Source organism: Phodopus roborovskii, unplaced genomic scaffold (assembly GCF_943737965.1).
Source record: "Phodopus roborovskii unplaced genomic scaffold, PHOROB, whole genome shotgun sequence".
Classification (NCBI taxonomy): Eukaryota; Metazoa; Chordata; class Mammalia; order Rodentia; family Cricetidae; genus Phodopus; species Phodopus roborovskii.
Window position 1 is genome coordinate 746,368 of NW_026125708.1, and position 22,020 is coordinate 768,387.

Here is a 22,020-nt window from a genome sequence, read left to right on the forward strand (position 1 = left end):
CTTTGCAAGAGAGTAAAAGGACTAGAAGAATAAACTGATTAATACAAAGCCAAGAAGAGAGTTAGTAGTTGAGTCAGAATCAAATACTAAATACCCTACCCTCAAAACCTATCTTCAACCACACTTCTCTAGAAGCTGAGATAATAGTAGCAGTGCTCCGAAAACCGAGTACCATTGTGCTGGAAAGGGTGAAGAACTCAAAGCAAGGCAAGAACTCAAACCAGGTGAGCAACTAGAGGCAGGGGCTAATGCAGAGGCCATGGAAGAGTTCTGCTTACTGGCTTTCCTTGATGGGCTTTGATTCAAGATATGTTAGCCAAATAATCCCATTCCTTGCCCCCCCCAATAAACTGTTCTCAATAAGTCAAGATAAAAGGAAATCAAAAGTATACAAATAGTAAAGGAAGTCATACTATGGCCATTTGCATATGATATATTATATATTAGATATGTCAAAAATTCTACCAGAAAACTTCTAGAAATAATAAAAAAATTCAGCAAGATGGCAGAATACTAGCTTGTACCAATCAATACCTTTTCTTTATACAACTAATAAAAACATAGAGAAGACCATGGAACACGTCTCCCATTCACAATAGTCTCTAGGAAAAAAAACTATCTAGGAATAAACTGAACCAAGGTAACTTTACATTTCTGAAGACAGAGATAGGAAGAGACAATAGAAAAAGGAAAAACAACTTCTACTCATAGTTAGATAGATTAATATTGTGAAAATAACCATTTTACCAAAAGCCAATTACAGATTCAATATAATCCTAATTAAAATCCCTATCCCATTTGTCACAGAAATAGAAAAAGATATCATGAAATTAATTTAGAACCACAAAAGGCCCTGGAGAGTCAAAACAAATCCTTAGCAAAATGAACAATGCTGGAGAGACTGCCATTGCAGAACTCAAAATTGACTACAAAACAATAGCAATAAAAGGACTTATGGTACTGGCAAACAAAAAAAAAACACAAACATGTAGACCAATAGAACACAACTGAAAACCCAAACATGAGTACAGATAACTTCAGCAATTTAATATTTGACAAAGGTAGCAAAAATATTCTGGAAAAATGAAAACATCTTCAACAAATGGTACTCGAAATACTGGAATTCCACATGCAGAAGAATGAAATTAGACCTGTATCTATCACCTTGCACAAAAACTAATTTCAAACAGATCAAAGAACTAAATCTAAAACCTCAAACACTGAAACTACTAGAAAAGAACATAGTCAGTGCCTCAGTGCCTACACCATATAGATGTAGGAAAGGACTTTCTGAATAGGACTCCATTTGCTCAATAATTAAGGCCAACACATGACAAGCTGTACCTACTAAAACTCAAAACTTCTGCGCAGCTAAAGAAACAACCATCTTGGTAAAAAGGAGTCCCACAGAATTGAATGGCAAGAAACTTTGCCATTTGTATATCTGATGGAGAATTAATATCTAGAATATATTAAGAAATAAAAAAAACAAAGGGTCAAAACTTCAAATGAAAAATTTAAATAAAATGATCCTGGCATCTGAACAGAGAGGCCTTAAAAGAAACAAAAATGGCTAAAGCATATTTCAATAGATTCTCATTAACCCCAACAACCAGAAATTAAAACAACTTAAAATTTCACCTTACAGCAGTCATAAAGGTAAATATCAACCAAACAAACAACAACAAATACTGGAGCTGGTATGGAGAAATGGGGCCCACTAAACAACCACATAGTAAAAAAAAAAAAAAAAAAAAAAAAAAAAAAAGATGTTGAATCTTTCAAAAAAAATTAACTCAAAAAGTAACATACACCTAAATATACCAAACTCCTAACAGATATCATAATAAGATAGATGTATTTCATGATGACTTGTCTAGACTCCAAAAGTAAGATCTATAAAAGAAAAAAAAATGGGTGATAGAGAGGTGGCTCTGCAGTTAAGAACACTGACTGTTCTTCCAAAGGACCCCAGTTCAATTCCCAGCAAATACATTGGTGACTTACACTTATATGTAAGTTTAACTCAAGGGGATCCCTCTTCTGGCCTCTGCAGGTATCATGCATACATATGAGATACAAACATACATGCAGGCAAAACAGTCATACACAAAAATTTTAAATAATTTAAAAGAAAAATTCAAATAAAAAACGATGAATAGAGCTTCAATAAAATTATAGTTCTGCTCTACAAAAGACATTAGTATAGTTAATTTGCTTGTCTACTTGACTGGATCTGGGATCCACTAAGAATAATTCCAGGTGTGTCTATGAAAGTCTTTCATGGAAAGATTAACTGAACAGGAAGAACGTCTCCTAAAGTGGTGACCCAGATATAAAGTGGTCTGAGAGAAAAGCAGTGTTGTGTTTTGTCTGCTCACGTTCACTGCCTGCTGGTAAACATGTCTACCCTATTGCTGCTGTGCCTGCCATCCTTTGGTGACATTAGAACCCAGGTTCTTGGCCTTCCAACATGGGCTGAAGACCAAAAACTCTTCAATGTTATACTGAAACTGCATCCAGCCTCATTGATTGAGCAGCTATTAGGTTCCCAGTCTCTTGGATATGAGCAGAGACTAGACATCCCATATAGTGTAAGCTCTTCTAATACATTCCCTTTTAATATATACTCACCTGGTTGGTTCTGTTCCTTTACAGAACCCTTACTAATACAGTGACCTACCATCATCATCCTCTCGTTTTCTACTTCATTGAGCAATTCAGCAAATTCCTTGAATGATTCCGCTGAAGAGAGAATAAAAATTAAAGAAAATTAGTAATGGTGAATATTGATGAGTAGGCAAAGCCAACTCAAAATAGGGACCAGTGCCTTAATGTCACAGGGCCACTAGAGAATGGCTTGATATTTAAGGTGAGCAGGAGGACAGGTTAAGTACAAATTTCTCCTTTTTCTTTCCTTTTCTGATAATCCACAACTAGAGGGTTATTTCACACTTAACATTGTATTTAATCCTCCTAATCACACTTAGAGATACACGAGGCTTCTTTCATTGTGTGGGCAAACAAAAGAATTAGGATCACAAGCTCAAAGTCATGTTTTGCTAAACAGTGAGACCAAGGCCAGCCTGGGCTATAAGATCTCAATCTGTCTCAAAAAAAAAAAAAAAAAAAAAACAACAACAACAAAACAAAGCAAAATAAATCACAACATCAATCCAGCCACACTGAAACCTCTTAGAAGAGAAAGTAGGAGGTACCTTTGAACAAATTGTTATAGGAGACCAATTCCTGAACATAACTCTAGGGGCTGAGATCAACAATTAATAAATGGGACCTCTTCAAGCTTAGAAGCTTCTGTAAGGCAAAGGACACATTGGACAAGACCAAACGGCAGCGCACAGACTGGGAAAAGATTTTCACCAATCCTACATCTGACAGAGGCTGATCTCCTAAATATACAAAGAACTCAAGAAACTAGTCTACAAAACACCAAATAACCCTATTAAAAATGGGGTACAGAGCTGAAGAAAGAATTCTCAATAGAGGAAATCAAAAAGGCTAAAAGACACTTAAGAAAGTGCTCAACATCCTTAGCTATCAGGGAAATACAAATCAAAACAACTTTGAGATACCATCTTACTCGTGCCAGAATGGCTAAAATTAGAAACACCAATGATGACTCATGATGGAGAGGATGTGGAGAAAGGAGAACACTCCTCCACTGCTGGTGGTAGTGCAAACTCATAAAGCCATTTTGGAGATCAGTATGGCGGTTCCTCAGGAAAATGAGAATTAGTTTACCAAAGGACCCGGCAATCCCCCTGTTAGGCATATACCCAAAGGAGCCACATCCATGCAACAAAGACATCTGTTCAACTATGTTCATAGCAGCATTATTTGTAATAGCAAGAACCTAGAAGCAACCTAGATGCCCCCCAATTGAAGAATGGATAAAGTAGATGTAGCACATCTACACAATGGAATACTACTCAGCAGAAAAAAAAATAATGGAATCTTGAAATTCACAGGCAAGTGGATGGCACTTGAAGAAACTATCCTGAATGAGGTAGCCCCATCTCAAAAGGAGGAACATTGTATGTACTCGCTCATATATGGATTTTCGACCAAGAGCAAAGGATCACCAGCCTATAATTCACACCACCAGAGGAACTAGGACACAAGGTGTATTCTAAGAGATTCACATAAAGTCCCTCACAGAAAGGGGGAAGGGACAAGTCCCCCAGAGCACAGGGGAAGTAGGGGGGCAGTGATTGGAGAGAGAAGTAGGAGAAAGAGGAGGGGGAGTGGAAAACACATGTGACTAGGAAGATTGAGTCAGGGTAGGAATAGAAGACAGGAGAAAGAGAGAGAGAGAGAGAAACAGAGAGAGAGAAAGAGAAAGAGAGAGAACATAAAAGAGAGAGAACCCAAAGAAAGGTCTAGAGACCTACAAGACTGCCGCCAACTAACAATTTGAGCAACTGTGGAAAGGCTACCATAAATGCCCTTTCCGGAAAATGAGATCAACAACTAACTTATCCATGGAGCCCCCATCTAATACCTGTTGGAATCAAACACACATACCTAAACACTGAGTCAAACTAGAACCTAGATGCAGATGGAGAGGACAACACCAGGTTGCAGAAACACATAGAGACAGCTGACCTGAACAAGGAGGAGCTAACGGGCCCCCAGACTGATAGCTGGGAATCCAGCATGGGACGGACTCAGGCCCCCCTGAATATGGGCCTCAGCCAGAAGGACTGAGCAGTCTAAGGGAACTCAGACAGTGGAACCAGGATGTATCCCTGGTGCACAAAAGGACCTTGTGAACACATTCCCCCATGGAGGGATAACTGCCTTAACCTAGAGACAGGAGAGAATTCCTAGTCCCTTCTTCAAATGACCTGTTAGATATACATGGCCCCACCAGGATGGCTTTGCCCTACATGTGGAATTGGGGTGGGGGAATGGGAGGGGAGGGTGGTCAGGGTGCATGTGAGGGGGCAGAGAGGGTAAAGGAAAAGGAGTGAGGGAGGGAGGGAAGAAGGCAGAGAGTGAGGGAGCGAGGGAGGGAGAGAGGGAGGGAGAGGGAATTGGGATCAACATGTAAAATAATAAATTAAATTTAAAAAGTTTCTTCCTGCATCTTAAAGCTAAATCTATAGAGGACTCTGTTTCTAAGTATCCCTACTGATTACCCAAAAATATATTTTACAGGATCACAGATAAACAAGGAACTAAAGTATAAATTAGAGCATCAAGATAGGGGATGAGATGATAAGGATTTTAGCTTTTTAAACAATGTGAAGAAAGAAAAGAAACAAATTTTAGAGAGAAATAGGCCTGAATTGGAAGCTCTGTTCCCTCATTTTCTTCCTGAGTAACTTTGTATAAATATCTTGACCCCTCTGAGATTCATCTACCTTACCTATCAACAAGCAGGGTCATACCTACTTTAGTGTGTAGTTCTCTATAACAATGAAATTAAGTTGCATATGTTGGGTATTCATGCAAAGTAGACAATTCTAATATTTCTCCCCTTCTACAGCGAATTCTGTCACATACTGGCTGTATGATAGCCATTCAGTTCTCCACCCTAGATTTCAATTTCCTCATACACACAAGACAAATTAAATAGATTTTATTGTGTCTTCAAATTCCCCAACTTCCCACCACAAGCATCAAGTACTTTCTCAGAACATATGGAAGCCTGGGGAAACAAATATGTCCAGATAATTAGTTAGTTATCTAGCTAGCTAGCTAGTTAGTATCTGTCTATATACCTGAAGCTGACCTCACTAAGGTTCCTGAGTTCTAGGATTATGCACAGGCCTGCACTACCATATTGAGCCCCTAAATTGGTGCTTTTTAACTTGAAAAGGGGCTTTTGATAGATTCCCTCCTTAATCTATTGACAGTTACAGAATGTGCTGATTAATTTTCACAAATTTGCAAATTTCAAAACTTACTGTTATTGGTAGCTAATATACTGTGGTCAGAAAATAGATTTTTATTTTTTTAATTGTTTTTATTTATTGAAGCCTGTTTTCTGATTTATTGTATGGACACTTGAAGAATATTCCACATATGCTTGAAAAGAATATCCTCTACAATTCTTGAGTGGAGGAAAAAAGAGGGCATCAGATCCTCTGGAACTGGAGTTACAGACAGTTGTAAGTCACCATGTGAACAATGGTAATGAAATACATGTCCTCTTGAAGGTCAAACAATAAATGCTTTTAATTATTAAGCCATCTGCCAAGCCCTAAGCTCACTTTTCTTAACGGCCCACCACTCCCATATTTCTCCATTCAATTGTATTTGACACAATGGAACAAACAAGAAACAATGGTAATTTTTAATCCATAACACAGTAAATGCTCCAAGTCTTCAAATAGATGTGCTTAATTATTTTCCTTTCTTTCCTACAATTCACTTATCCTTAGATTTTATGATCCTTTATTCACTGTACAAATCTGATACTGAGCTAATGTAGTGAATTTTATTTATGTACTTTGTTGAAACATCCTGAATGCTGTTTCCCCTCCCTCCTCACCACCCAGTCCTTTCTCATATCTCCAATTTTGCTCTCTGAACCAGATCCCCTCCCACTTCATTTCTGTTTAGGAATGGGCAGGTCTCTGATGGGTATCAACAAAGCATGGCATATGAACTTTCAGTAAGACTAAGCAACCCTCCACCACCACCACCACCACCACCACCGCTTGTATTAAAGCTGGGCAAGGCAACCAAGTAAAAGGAATTGGGTCCCAATAAAGTGCAGATTTTTAGCTGTTTCCTTCTAAAATATTTTCATTCTTTATATTGATTTTCTATATTTTGTGAGAACTTGTTCTCATCTATGCCTTCAGCCTTTTTGACACAGCTTCCTTTAATTGAATATATTTTAAACAACTAATTATAAGTATTTGTCAAAGAAATCAACTATCAGAGATTCCCCAGGAACAATTTCTATTAATTTCCTTTACTTTTGTTAGCGAACTGCTTTTTTGCAACTTCATTCCATGTGTCATTTTTTAATAAATATTTTAAGTAATGTAATGTGGCAATTATTTAAAAAAAATGAGATCCCCTTCCTTCTCTAGCTTTGCTGCTCTTGCCATGTTATTGACTTAATGGCTTCATAAAGACTGTACTATGTCATGTTAGGTAACTAAAATGTATGTCCATGAAATAATATGAATCATTTCTTTCTTGTTCAATATTAGGGATTAAATTTAGAGCTTCGTGCATGATATGTAAATGGTCTATTTCAATTGAGCTGTACCCCCAAATTTCTCTTGGTTTTAAGAAAAATATGGGACACAATAAGTAGGCCAAACTGACCGTTTATTCACTTTATAGCCCAGACAGGCCTTGAATGTGTGATGTACTTATGACTCCAAAGCCTCAACCAGGCCTCCACCACCAGGACTAAGCAAGAGATTCCTTTAAACAGTCTGAACCAATAAGTCTCTGTGCCTGTACTGGCTAGTTTTATCAGAAACTAGTTATCTGAAAGGAGAGAACCTCATTTGAGAAAATATCCCCAAAAGATCCTGCTGTAAGGCATTTTCTTTATTAGTGATTGATGTGAGAGGGCCCAGTCCCTGGGCTGGTAGTCCTGGGTTATATACGAAAGCACGCAGAGCAAATCATAGGGAGCAAGCCACTTAGCTGCTTCAACATCAGCTTCTGCCTCCAGGATCCTGCCATGTTTGGGGTTACTGCCCTGATTTCATTCAGTGATGAACAGCAATATAAAAGTTTATGTTAAATAAACCCTGTTCTCCTCATATTGCTTTTTGGTCATGGTGTTTCACTACAGAAGTAGAAACCCTAAGAAAAGTTGGTACCAGGGACTCGGGTATTGCTATGATTTGGCTTGACCATGTTTTGTTTAGAGTAATAGGGAACTATCTGGGACTTTTTACTAGAAAATCAATTGGACACTAAATAGGGCTTAATGGGTCATCCTAGCAGGAGCATAGAAGACAGTGGTACGCTAGGTGATTTGAATTGTGGGGATCCAGAAGAGATTGCAAAGGAGAATATTAGTATGTGACCTAGAGATCATTCTTGTGATAATTTGTCAAAGAATGTGGCTTGCCCAGAAAAATGCCCTTGTCCAAAAAATTTTGCCTCAGGATAAATTGAATAGATACGGATGAACATCTTTGAAAGAGGAGATTCCCAGACAGCCTAGTATTGACTGTGTTGACTGGTTATTAGAGGCAATGCTTATGAAGTTCTACAATGAAAACAAGGAAGTCAAGCAAGGCAAAATACAAAATTTACAGTTTGAGGGGAAAGGGAGCACCAGGAAGTATAAACACATTAAATAAAAACCTGATGCTAAATATAATAAAGGGAGTGGTGACCTCAGAACAAGACCCCACCCAGCTAAGCTTCCAACTTGTGAAAAGGAATTAAAGAAAAGCTTTAGTAAAGGCATGGTGGCACACACCTTTAATACCAGCGGCACTTGGAAGACAGAAGCTGACAGATCTCTGAGTTAAGGCTAGCCTGCTCTATAGAGCAAGTTCCAGGACAGCCAAGCTTAGGCACTGAATAAAACCATTGAAAATAGAAAGGTGATGGAAATATATTTCAATGGGGGGCCCATGTTCCAACCCCAGCAAGCAGCAGAACTTGGCAGCTTCAGTCAAGTGGTTCTGGTTTTACAGCCAAGAATGCAAGAAAGTAACCATGGAATCTCCTTCCATGGCTAAGGAAAGCTGCTGAGGCCAGGAATGTGTCAGGAGTATTCTTGCATGAAGACAAGAGAAGCCATTGTGTGAAGGTGAAGCCTGGATTACCCTGGAGACCCCAAGATGTTGGAGATTCCAGAACCATGGGATACCTCCTGAGGACAGCTACCAACAGGGATTGGCATCACCCCAAGAGAAAGGGGTATATATATTTCTGTCAACAATGTTAAAAGGAGTTGAAGATCTGAAGAGCACATGATATCAGATATCCATACAGAGTTTGGAAAGTTTGGAATTTGCCCAACTTTCCAGTATTTCCTTACTATGCTCCCTTTCTTCCATTTTGGAATGGTAATTTATATCCGGTGCCATTATATTTTGGAAGATATTATCTGCCTTTTGATTTTGATTTTGCAGGGTGTTACAGTTAAGAGATTGCATGAGTCTCAGAAGAGACTTCGGATTTTGGAATTTTAAACAGTGCTGAAACTATTAGAGACTATGGGGAGTTTTGAAGTTGGAGTAAATGCATTTTGCATTACGATATGATTTTGAGCCTAGGGGGGCCTGGGAATGGAATGTGGTATTTCTGAATGAAAATGACCCCCAAAGGGAGTGGCACTCTTAGGAGGTGTTGTCTTTTTTGAGTAGGTGTGCCCCTATTGGAGGAAGTGTGTATCACTTTAAGGTTTCAGAATCTCAAGCCAGGCCTAGTGGCTCACTCTTTCTTCCTTCTCCCTGCCAATCCAGATGTAAAACTCTGAACTCCTTCTCCAGTACAATATCTGCCTACACACTGCCATGCTTCCTATCATGACAATAATGGACTAAACCTCTGAAACTGTAAGCAAGACTCAATTAAATGCATTCCTTATTAAGAGTTGCCATGGCTGTGATGTCTCTTCAGAGCAACAGAAACCCTAACTAAGACAGCCTTTGTTGAACTATTATGTATATATTTTAGGGTGTGTCTTCAGTACTTAGCCAAGCAATTTAAAATTCTATTCTAGTCTTCACTTGATTCTTGCCCAAAGACTCAAGGTATCTAAAAGTTTGCAAACAGGCTTTCTCAGTTCTTTTCTAGCTAAACACAAACACTGGGCATGCACAAAGCTCTATACATGCTCATGATAAAAAGTTCAAGGAACATTCCACAGTTTTCCAGAGTTCTCAAAGGTATTTATTCTCCATTTTCCTTTTATGAATACAATTGCTGTTTTATTGTTTCTGCTGCCTGAATTAACCGGAGTTCTAAAAAACTACCACTGACTATTTTCTTTTTATGTTCACTAAACAATTAGTAAAATATATTTTAACCATGTTTCTTACTTCCCTCAGTTTCTCCCTGATACTCCCAACCACCTTCCCATCCAATTTTATTTTTAAAATTCTCTGAAAGAAATATCTTTGAAACAAGAAATCTCTGAGTAATTTCAAATAAGACAAGCAGTAGAAGCCATAACTCCCAGAACTGGGGAAATTAAAAAATCATTCTGCTTTCTCAAATGGCTACAAAAATAGTAGTTTTCACAAGTTCTAGGACTGTGCAATTAGTTTTCAAAGTTACTGCAGAGCATTTTTAGGGAACACAAACTAAAATAAAATGCCACAAAGTTCATTAGTGTTTCAAATATTAAACCATTTTTATAAGTAAATATGCTTTAATTGTTGCTGCATTCATTTGTATAAAGTTTTGCGTTAATAAAAAGTTGTTGAAAATGTTTCCCAGTGTATTTTTTGCTTTTATAGAAGATCATATTTGGAAGGTGACGTCTCCACCAGTGCTAATGGGCCAGAGTTTGTAAAGATCATACTGAACCTAAGTTTTATACACTCTAGACAAGTAGTCTACCACAATCATGCTACATCCTCTGCCCAATCCTTACTTTCTTTTTATGATTTGTTTGGTTTTGTGTTTTCTGAAAATTATCTTACTCTGAAGCCCAGGCTGTCCTAAAACTTGATGTAATCCTTCTGTCTCAATCTGCCAAGTACTTAGATTACAAACATATTACCATGTCCAGCTTAATCCCTCTTTTCTCTTTGGGGGGTCTCATGTATCCTATGCTGGCCTTGAACTGGTGATAGCCTTCAACAAGGATAGCCTTCAACTCCTGATCTTCTGCCTCCATATCCCAAGTGCTAGAGCTATAAGCATGCATTTATCATACCAGGCTCTTGATCATTACTTTCAGTTAATAAGGTAATCAGTCACTTTTAAATTAATTTAAAGTTAAGTTGCTGAGTCAGAAAGAATGTAATCGGGCATGGCGACATAGGCCTATTATTACTGGAGAGACAGGATTGCAATTTTGAGGTTAGTATAAGCTATGTGAGCAAAAGCTATCACAAAGAAACTGTCCCTCCAACTGAACCTTCTGAAAGGCTGATACACTGATGAGACCTTATGGTGCAGAGTTTAGAATAGTGGCAATTTCAGAGCCAAATTACCTTGGACCAGCATTATCAGTCTTCATAGCCATTTTTTGTATTCCTCTGTACCTGACCTAACAACTTTGTATTAGGTAAATCAATTGGTAGAGACAGAGCACTCATTTTCTAACCATCCACAAAACCAAGGGTACCATGAGACAGGATCTCAGGACTAGAAAAGACATCACCTTGCTTTATCTCACCTACCTAATACTTCCAACAATGAAAATATCTTGATTCATGACTTTCTTTGTGCTATTACTATAAAAACTTCCTGACACTGTTTGCATATTAGGGCACAGAAATTGGAGTAACCTAAATCTATGTTCCCAGTCTGTAGTCACTCATATCATATTCCAGAATAAACTATTTCTTATCCACCTTGAATAAGACTTATGGGTTTGTTTATTGACCATCCATTCTTCCCTTCCTTTCCTCCTTCCTCTCTCCCTTCCTTCTTTCCTTTCCTCTTTCTTTCTTTTTTTCTACTGACAACTACATATTGAGTTTGAGACACACCTGGATTAAATAGAGAGGTGCTATCTCAAATTTAAAATATTAAAAGAAGTTCATTGTTCTCTGAACTACAAAATCTTCTATAAATGCATCTGTTGAACATGGATTCCAAAATCTTGCTGAGACATATGGCATGAAGCAAGAAATTCTTAGCAAAATCAAGATAGCAAATGTTCACTATCCAAAGTTCCATAATTTTATCAATCATCTCTCTTACTCCACCTAACTCATTTCATGTTTCTTTTAAAAGAAAAATTTAATGACAACGTCTTACTATGTATCTCAGGCTAGCCTTGAACTCACTATGTAGTCCAGGTTTGTAAACCTACAACAATAATCCTACCTTAGCTTTCTGCATGCTAGCATTATAGGTGGCTACCACCAGGCCTGGGTTTATTTTAGTCCTGTAGAAACTGAAAACAGAAATTACAATTTGATTGGCCAAGGTCAGAAAGGTGACTTTGTTGTCAGAAAAGGGCTGTATTTCAATGCTTATTCAACAGCTTTAAGATAACAAGGTGTCACTAGAAATAGCCAAAACACTCACGTCACATCCTTTTCTCCATCTATTCATTTGTTCTCCAAATGGTGCTTTATTTTCCTCTCTGTACACATTCTCATATTCATCTTTTATGTCTCATGTCTATCCTATTTTTTCAACTATGTAAATGCTTCAAAGACAAAAGCAGAAGTTCTGGCCAATGGTTATTTCTAACTACATAGTCATAGCTTATTGATATACTTTTGAATATACTATGGATAATTACAGCACCTGATGAAAGGTAACCATTCAAATGGCTCACTAAAGGAAAAAAAATAAGAGCTTTTTATCGCGGTTAAATAAGGATCAGGATAAACAAATAGGCCAAATAGATGTTTATTCAGGGAGAAATAACTTACAACCTAGACAGATGAACACCAGGAAATTCTGCCCGAACCTCTCCTGTCCGAGTCATGCCAGCAAGAGAGCTTTTCCTAGCTCTTCCCCTCCCCCCACTCCTTCCACAGGTCACTTCCGCCCATCGCTCCACCCCCCAATGGGCGTGGTCAGTGCCACAGAAGGACTATCTTACTACAGCTTTTTAGTAAGGAAACCAGAACATCCATTAGTGTGCTATTAGAAGAGAAGAGACACCAAAGAGAACTTCAATGACTAGGAAAATTAGAACAGAAAAGGAAGGAAAATGTCCTGTGGAGCCAAGACCAGTACTATCATCAACAACCACCATACACGTGGCTAGGAGAATTGTTTTCAACATTCTTCAATAATTCCAAGCAGCTCTAAAATATTAAAATGAGACTCTGGCAAGAATTAACTGGAAATTTTCAAGAAAGAAAAAATAAAGAAGTTAAGAAAGGTAGGGAAGTACCTAAAATATGCATTTTAGATCTAGTATCATTCATTCTTACCACTTTAGTAATGAGAAAATTGAAGTTCAGTAAGACTAAGTAAAATGTCTACAATGTTAACCAACACTGCCTTTCAAAACATCAATGATGTTGACAACATTGATCAAACAGCTTACAACTGATTATACTCATTTACCTAGAAAATACATTGGAAAGCAAGCCTAAAAATAACCCAGGCCACAAGAGGAAAAAAAGCTTTTAGAGCCAAGGTAGGCACTCAATATTATTAATAATGGTAACTAATTAAAAACAATTAAAATATCCAAATATCTAAGAAATCTACTTAACGAACCATTTTCCAAGCTTCTTAGAAAAGACCATTACACAAAATTTTATGAACACAGTAAAATTTCTATGCTATTGCATTATGTGAAACAAGCTGAATATAAAAGTTTTTAAGTATAACAGACTGACCAAAAAAAAAAAAAAAATGCTTTTCCTGGATTTTTTGAAGAAAGAAACAGACAAGAAGTTGGATGGGAAGAAAAGTGAAAAACAGAACTGTGAGGTGATCAAGAAGGTGAAAAATGCCACTCGTGGGCATATACCCAAATGACACTCAATCATAGCACAAAGACATTTGCTCAGCTATGTTCATAGCAGCATTATTTGTAATAACCAGAATCTGGAAACAACCTAGATGCCCCTCAACTGAAAAATAGATAAATAAAATGTGGTAATTAACACAATTGAGAAACATATCTTGAAATATGCAGGCAAATGGATTGAACTAGAAAAAAAAATCCTGAGTGAAGTAACCAAGAACCAGAAACACAAACACGCTACATATTCATTCATAAGTGGCTATTAGACATAAAGTAAAAGATAACCAAGCACAATTCATAACCCCAGAGATAATAGGTAAAAAAAGGGGGACCCTAAGAGAGACACACATGGAGGGCCCCAGGAAAAGGAAATAAGGTCTTCTGGGTAAACTGAGAAGGGGAGTAGAAAGGAAGGGATAGGGGATGGGAACATGAAGGCTGGAGATGGCCCAGTTGGAGGAGGGATGGAGTGGGGAGCAATGAAAGAGATATCTTGATAGAGGGAGCCATTATGGGGTCAGGGAGAAACCAGGTGCTTGGAAAATTCCCAGGAATCCACAAGCTAAGACTCCTAGCAATAGTGGAGAGGGTGTCTGAACTGGCCTTCCCTTATACCAGATTAGTGACTACCCTAACTGTCATCATAGAACATATATATAGTAACTGATGAAAGCAGATGCAGTGACCCACAGCCAAACACTGTGCTGAGCTCCTGGAGTTCAGCTGAAGAAGGAACAGGGAGCATATGAACAAGGCCAGGTCAAGATCATGACCGGGAAACCCACAGAGAGAGACAGCTAGTTGACCAGAGCTAATTGGACCTTATGGACTCTGGACTGACAGTTGTGTGGCTTGATCTGTTGAGGGGAGGGGTTCCCTGGCAGTGGAACCAGGGCTTATCCTGGGTACATAAACAGGCTTTTTGGAGCTCATTCCTTATGGTGAGCCCACCTTACTCAACCCTGATACAGGGTGGGAGGAGCTTGTTTCTGCCTCAACTTGATATACCAGACTTTGTTGACTTCCTCAGTGGAGTGGATGGGGCATGGAAGGTGGGAGGTGGAGGTAGAAGAAGGGGAGGGAGAGAAACTGGGGCTGGTATGCAAAATGAAAACAAACAAAAAAAATAAATAAATTGTTTTGACAAAAAAGAAAAAGGCAGGAGACACGCTTCAGGACATACTTGGAAAGCATTATCTAGATTAGGTTAGTCTCTAGAATGTCTGTGAGGAAGCAGGACAGTGGTGTTGCACACCTTCATCCCCAGCACTTCAGAGGCAGAAGCAGGCAGATCTATGTGAGTTCAAGACCATCCTAGTCTACAGAGAAAGTTCCAGGACAGCCAGAGCAATACAGAGAAACTTTGTCTCCAAAAAACAAAAAAAAATAGACTATCTGTGAGGGGTTGTATATAGATTAGAATAACTGAGTCAGGACCCACTGGCTTGGGTCCTAGACTTAACTAAAAGAAGAAACTGGACTCTGTACTTGTGCTTAAGAAATTGGTCTCTGACCTCAGACAGTGGAGCCAGGATGTATCCCTGGTGCACAAAAGGACTTTGAGAACATATCCCCCATGGAGGGATAACTGCCTTAATCTAGTGACAGGAGAGAAGCCCTAGTCCCTACTTCACATGACCTTTCAGATATACATGACCCCAACTGGATGGCATTCCCCTACATATGGAATTGGGGTGGGGGGATGGGAAGGGAGGGTGGTTAGAGTGCATGTGAGAGGGCAGAGAGGGTAAAAGGGAGGGAAGGAGGGAGGAAGGGAGGGAGGGAGGGAGGAAAGGAGGGAGGGAGGGAGGGAGAGAGAGGGAACTGGGATCGACATGTAAAATAATAAATTAAATTTAAAAAATGCTTTGACTCCAAAATTTAAGTTGAAGGACAAGTTACTGGGGAAAAGGATTTCTATTTTTGTTTCCACAGAAAATGAAAAGATGTGGATTTCTTCCAGACTAATGTGGTTTGATCATGCCAGACTTCCTGAAACAGAGTACCAGGTGATCCTGCATTCAAAACAGCTGGACAAAGCAGCCCTACAGACTACAGCCAGGATTTCTGAATCTTCTTCGAATCCCCCATGACAGCGCCCCTTACCAGCAGGAAGTAGTTTGGAAAGAACGACACCCAAATTCCCAAATATTGTGTATAAATGTTTGTTTTCATTTAATTGGACTTTGTTATATAAAATAAAATAAAAAAGAAAAGAAAACAGAAACAAAAAAAAGAAAGAAATTGGTCTCTGTTCTTGTGTTTATTCTCTCTGTTTCCTGGGGATGCAATATGGCAAGCTGCCTCAAGCATTGCTCTCATTCCATCCCACCATGATGAACTACAGTCAAACTGCGAGTGAGAATAAAGCTTCCTCTAATTAGCTTCTTGTCAGGTATTTTCTCACAGCAATGAGAAAAGTAGTATACATCTTACAAGCCATGAAACTCAGAAAGGGCCAATACAAACTGAAGGCACAAATGTCTCATCCTAGAGTAGAAACAAATGTCCTTATTTGGCCTTGAACTTTCCACATTGGACACAGACTGTTCATGGTAAAACCTAGAGCTGAATATCAAGTGATGCTTCAGTGAAAGTCTTGGGCTTTCCCCTTGATCAAGAGAATGGTTTCAATTGCTCCTAATGTCTTAGTTACTTTTCTATCACCATGCTGATAATACACCATGACCAAGGCAATTTACAGAAGAAAAAGTATAATTGTGGATTAGTTTCAAAATTTGAGTCCATAACCAACATGGTAGAGAACACAGCAGTGGACAAGCAGTAGCTGAGAGCTTACATCTGATTCACAAGTATGAATGAAACAGGCAGGGAAGGAGGAGAAGAGGGAAGAAGGAAAGGAGGTAGGGAGGGAAGGGGAGAGGGAGGGAAGTGTGAAGAGAGGGAAAGAAAACTATAGCTGGCAATGGGCAATGGTGTGAGCTTTGCACCCTCAACTCCCCACCACCACAAGTAACACACTTCCTCCAACAAGGCTAAACCAACTATTCCTTCCCAAACATTTCCACCAACTGGGAACCAACTGTTCAAACACATGAGTCTATGGGGGCCATTCTCAGTCAAACTACAACATCTAGGTAACTGCTACCTATTATGGGCAAATGTACTGAGTCGCCTTTCAATTCTAGCATTAAAAGCCCATTATGGAAATCTGGGGCCCCTGTATATTCAATGTAAAATCTAACAGCCTTACCCTATATTCCATTCTAACTGGACCTGTACAAATTCTTCCAGTAAACAGAGAATGTACAACTCAAAACCAGCAGGACATGGAACACGCTGCTGTATCAGGTTCTGGAGTAACAACAACAGACTTGCACTAAGTCCCAAAGATTTTGTCTCAAGACTCCAAACAGTATCAGCCTCAGATTCAGAAACACTGCCACTTCTCACACTACCAAAAAATCTCAGCTTTGAAAATGACAAATGCGAAATGTATAAAGAACACAGTAAGCCAATGAGTTCTCAAAATCATTCTCCTGTCTTCCTTAACAAAAGTTAGTTCACTGAGTTATAATCTCTGCAGGTATATCCAACTCATGATTCATAGGTTTATAAGTACCCCCAGAATGGCTAATAATGAAGCCTAATACAAAATTTCAAAACTTGCTTAATTTCTTAAATTCAATATTGTATCTCTCAGGTGTGAATTTTGTAAAAGGCAAGTTTGAATTACAATGTAAAACTGTTGAATATCTGCTTCAGCAATAGTCAAGTGATAACTAGGAGTTTATGAAATTTCAGGTGAGTGGTAGCTAATTTAAAGCTATCAGAAATCACATATTAAAAAACAAAGATGTCATAGACAAAAGCTATCAGGGAGACCACAGAAACCCACAGAAATCTGGCAGTGCCAGAAAGTCATTTTTATTTTTGCTTGTCATTATGCTAAGTTCATATACCCTTGTTCTTAAACAGCTCTAGTTAATCTTTTGATAACATTCAGTGACAGTGGACAATTCTCTGCTCTGTTCATTGTTGTTAAGGCAAATGAGCATAATATCAGATAATGCTAAAAGAAAAAAAGAGGTATTTATATAATTGCATATGTCATATGCATTCAAGTCTTCAATACACAATAGAGAAAAATATAAATTAGATTTTATATTAACAATAATTTTCCCATTGCTTAAATTTATTTAGGCACTTTGCACACCTATCTCTGATCAACTCATCCTCACTGTCATGGTTCATATTCACTATCAACTTGATGGAATTTAGAATCTCCTAGTAGGCACATCTGGACATGACTATGAGTTCCAAAGAGGTTTGATTAAGGAGAAAAGCACAACTCCAAATGTGTATAACATCCCGTGGTCTAGAGTCCTGACCTAAATGAAAATGGAGGAATGGAGAAAGCCAAAGAAGCATCAGAATTCACATTCAACCCCCCCATCTCTCTCTCTCCTGCCTGATTGTTGGTACACTGTGATCAGCAGTCTCCTAATGCCATGCCTACCCTGCCACAAAGACTATATATACTCATACATTGAGCTGAAATAGCCCTTGCTTCCCTTAACTTGGTCACAGCAATAAAAAAGTAACTGATATGCCCCTTTTATACATTAAAATATTAACATTCAAAGAGTGAAATTATTTGCCCAAGTAACACACCAATTAAGTTGTAGATCTGAAAGTCTAATTTAGGCTGTCTGCCTCCAGAGCCAATGATGCTCTTGGACCAGGACAGACGAGCCTAAGTAGAATGAAATCAAATCAGATTGGAAATAACTCAAATAGAAGTACCTTCCTCACTAGGAGGTACACAACCACATTTAGTTAAAATACCAAGCTTATTGACACAAAGGTATTTATCTTGATACTATTTAAAAATGTAAAAAACTATAAAGGTGAATCCTCAAAGTAGCTAAACAGAAAATAAACTATAAATATACCAAATATATAAATACAATATAATAATGATGATATATCTATTATTCTCATTTAGTAAACATATACTCACCAGCTACTATATGTCTACCATTCTTTTTTTATTTCCTGTTTTTTTAATCAAACCTTTAAACTTCAGCTTATTAAACTGGATGGCAATTCTTTCCCTGAGTTACTAACACAGGTCATTTTGAATCTCCACAAGAGCAGCTGATGTCATGCACAGCATCACGCCGTGGGATTACTGTGCTTAGCCTTAGCAATGTTCCTCTGTAGGGGAGCCAGAATAACCACAACATTCCTGTCTTCACTCTCGGAGCTGTACAGATCATGCTTTTCAATGTACTCTTGGACAAAGTTGGGGATCAAGTAGCGGATGCTCTGGCCCCTTCTGAGAGTTCTCCAGATCTTGGTGGAGGAGATGGCATTGGTGACTCATTCACCCACCAGGTGGATGTTGCTCTGATGTCTCCACAGCACGTCAGACATATAGATGAATTTCTGAGCATCACTGCCAGCCTGTGTAATACATATGAGCCCATAATTGGCCACAATTTGGGTGATGTCCTAGATCTTCCACAAGTTAGGCAAACTGAAGGACTCCAGTAAATCTGCCCCACACAACAATTTCACCCTAGGCACACCATTTGGCTTGGGCTCTTGGGGCTTCTTTGGGTTAGAGTCCTGTTTTTGTTCACCCCACTTCGTCTTCCACCCAGGCCTGTCCAGCACAGGTGAGCAATGTGAGTGATCACAGCCACCAGTTGCCAGCTTCTCTTGATGGTGTCTGAACACCTTCAAAGTTTCCACCCACTCCTTCTGAAGACTATCCTGTGTGTCCATTTTCACCCAGGGTGAATTCTTGGTGGCAAGTTCTGCCATAATAATTCGGTGATGGGCAGGTCCTTTCTTCTTGTATGCATTGCCAAAAGGTGAAACTATGCCTTTGCTAACTCTGTATTTTCCTGTTGCGTTCACATAGTCCTTGCCCAGCTCAAACAGCCTGAGGTGCTGTTAGCAATGGGATTAAAAGACCCACAGGCCAGGAGAACAACTTACATCTTCTTAGATGTGTCCACGGTGAGAAGCTGGAGTTGTTGATCTAAATGGAAACCTCTGACACCACTGTTGTCAGGCCCTGAAGGCCAAACGGACCCAGTCCTCCAGCAGACAACTTCGGCCTGGAGGCCAGAGTAGGGGGCCTTAGAATTCTTTTATGTGTTGGAGAAATATCAGTGAATGAAACAATATCCTTGTTTTCTCATGAAACTTAGGGAGAAATTGAAAACATGGAAAAGTTGTTGTATAAAATTCTAAGAAAAAATTATAAAATGTTACTACTTGAGCCTACTCAAATGCACCCACACACACATACACACACACACTTACTTATTTGAGACAGGATCTATATAGCCCAGGTTGGACTCAAACTTGGTATGCAGCCAAGGATAAATGTAAACTTCTAATGTTCCTGCTTCTGTCTTCCAAGTGCTGAGATTATAGGTGTGTGCAGCCACATACAATTTTATGCAGTGCTAGGAATCAAATACAGAGCTTCATACATACCTGACAAGTACTCTACCAACTGAGCAATAGCCCTAGCTTAAATGTTATATTTATTAAGAAGTAATTTCTATGCTAAGAAAATGGACATAAGAGCCAATCATGATGATATATGTCTCCAATACCAGAACTTGAGAGGCTGAGACAGGACAATCAAGTGTTCAAAGCCAGGGACTAGAGCGATAGCTCAGCAGTTAAGACCAGGTACTGTTCTTGCAGAGAACCTGGCTTCAGTTCCCAGAACACATGTGAAATGGCTCACCACCACCTCTGGCTGCAGGGGATCTGACTGTGGTCTATTCCAGCACTGCACTCAGCTGCCTACAACTACATACACAGTCATATATGAAAATATGTAATGTAAAACAACATAACTCTTTTTATTTTAAGTTCACTGCCAGCCCAGGACACACAGTAACCTTGTCTCAAGAAAATAAAGAAAAAGAAAAAAGAAAAAGATTTAAAAGAAAGTAGTAAGCATATAAGAAAATACTCAGAAGTTAATATACCACTATGCCCAATATGCAGCTAACTGCGCATGAAGAGTATCACAACTGCACCCTTTATATATTTATATATCATTCAAATTAGCTACAACAAGATTTTATAATAATGTCTTGCATTTTAATCATTGGTATTATAAATGTAAGTGCAAACATCACTTCTTTGAGTAAGAGTATGATCACTCATAACCGCCATGTAGGTTCATTATTCTCATGAGGAAACACGTGTATTTTTTTAATACAGGGTCTCACTAAGTCTCGCTATGTAGCATTGGCTGGCCAGGAGCTCATTATATAGACAAACTTACACTGAATTCAAAGAAAGCCATGTGTTTCAGGCTTGGATGCTGGGATTTAAGGCATGCACCACTATGGCCAGCTGAACTGAAGGGTCAATCTTGTCAGTTAGTATCCTAAATTTTGAGGGCCATCAATCATTACTATCCAATGCTGTTTTGCCAAACAAAACACCCATAGACAACACTTAGATAAGTGTGGCTAGGTTCCAATAAAATTTACATGCAAAAGAGGTAGGGAGATGCATTTGCACAAGAGCCATAGTTCACTGGTCCTCATTTTATTTACCTTCATCAGAATAAAAATAAACACAGAGGTCCTGTTACTTTCATTGTTTAATCTCCTCTGTAATAAATTTTAGAGAGATACTAACCCTATTTTACAGAAGAAGGCAAGAATGAGACTCAAAACAGAAAACAAGAATGAGACTTATTAGATGATTTAAAGAAAAGTCTCACATTGGTATAGCCAATGGCCTCAATGAAGGTTCAGGAAACCTCTTCAATGCTTATACATGAGAGGAAATGGTAATAAAAGGGATGTTTTCTTAACATTCTTGAGCAGTCCCCCAGGGCTTTCACTGGACCAAAAGGGATGAGGACATTCAAGTGCTGCTCTGTATCCAAAACAGAAGGAAATTGCATGGGTCTGGATGGCTTCCTGAGTTGTATGGCTACATGCTGCTGAAGACTTACCGATATTAATTTCATCATCGGTCAGAGTGTCCCCGATGAAATCAAACTGAAAAGACTGCAGTGTCTGGGAAAATTTCTGAACCGCAGAAGAGTAATCTGCAAAGGAAGAGAACAGTAGAGATGGTCAGCATGGCTATCCTCTCACCAAGCCCCTGCTCACAGTTACAGCACACAGGAAAAACAAAGGGACATCTGACAAGCATCCACTTGTAGTCGAGGAAGCAATGAAATTCTAATCAGTTCTTACTTTGAGAAGAAAGTCTGAAAAAAATGAAACAACCATTTAAAAGAGCTTCACAGCATATTTTCATCCTCAATCCCTCTCCTCTCTGACTTCAAACTACTTAATTGAACTCTCCATTATTCATAACAGGCCAGTATTTTTTCACTTTGCATGCAACAGCATCAATAACCAACCTACAAAAAAAAAACAATTAGCTCTATTTTATAGGTATGGAATTCAAACTTCAAG

At 38.7% G+C, this 22,020-nt stretch overlaps 1 protein-coding gene across 1 annotated transcript in view; it reads right to left on the reverse strand.

Moving 5' to 3' along the window:
- The window catches only part of Ophn1 (oligophrenin 1), a 333,577-nt gene that overhangs the window by 212,865 nt on the left and 98,692 nt on the right, over positions 1-22,020 (reverse strand). The window contains exons 3-4 of the mRNA XM_051178493.1: positions 21,549-21,644; positions 2,684-2,745 (exon numbers count right to left, since the gene is read on the reverse strand). Of these exons, the coding sequence (XP_051034450.1) occupies positions 2,684-2,745; positions 21,549-21,644 (158 nt within the window). The remainder of the gene's footprint in view (positions 1-2,683; positions 2,746-21,548; positions 21,645-22,020) is intronic.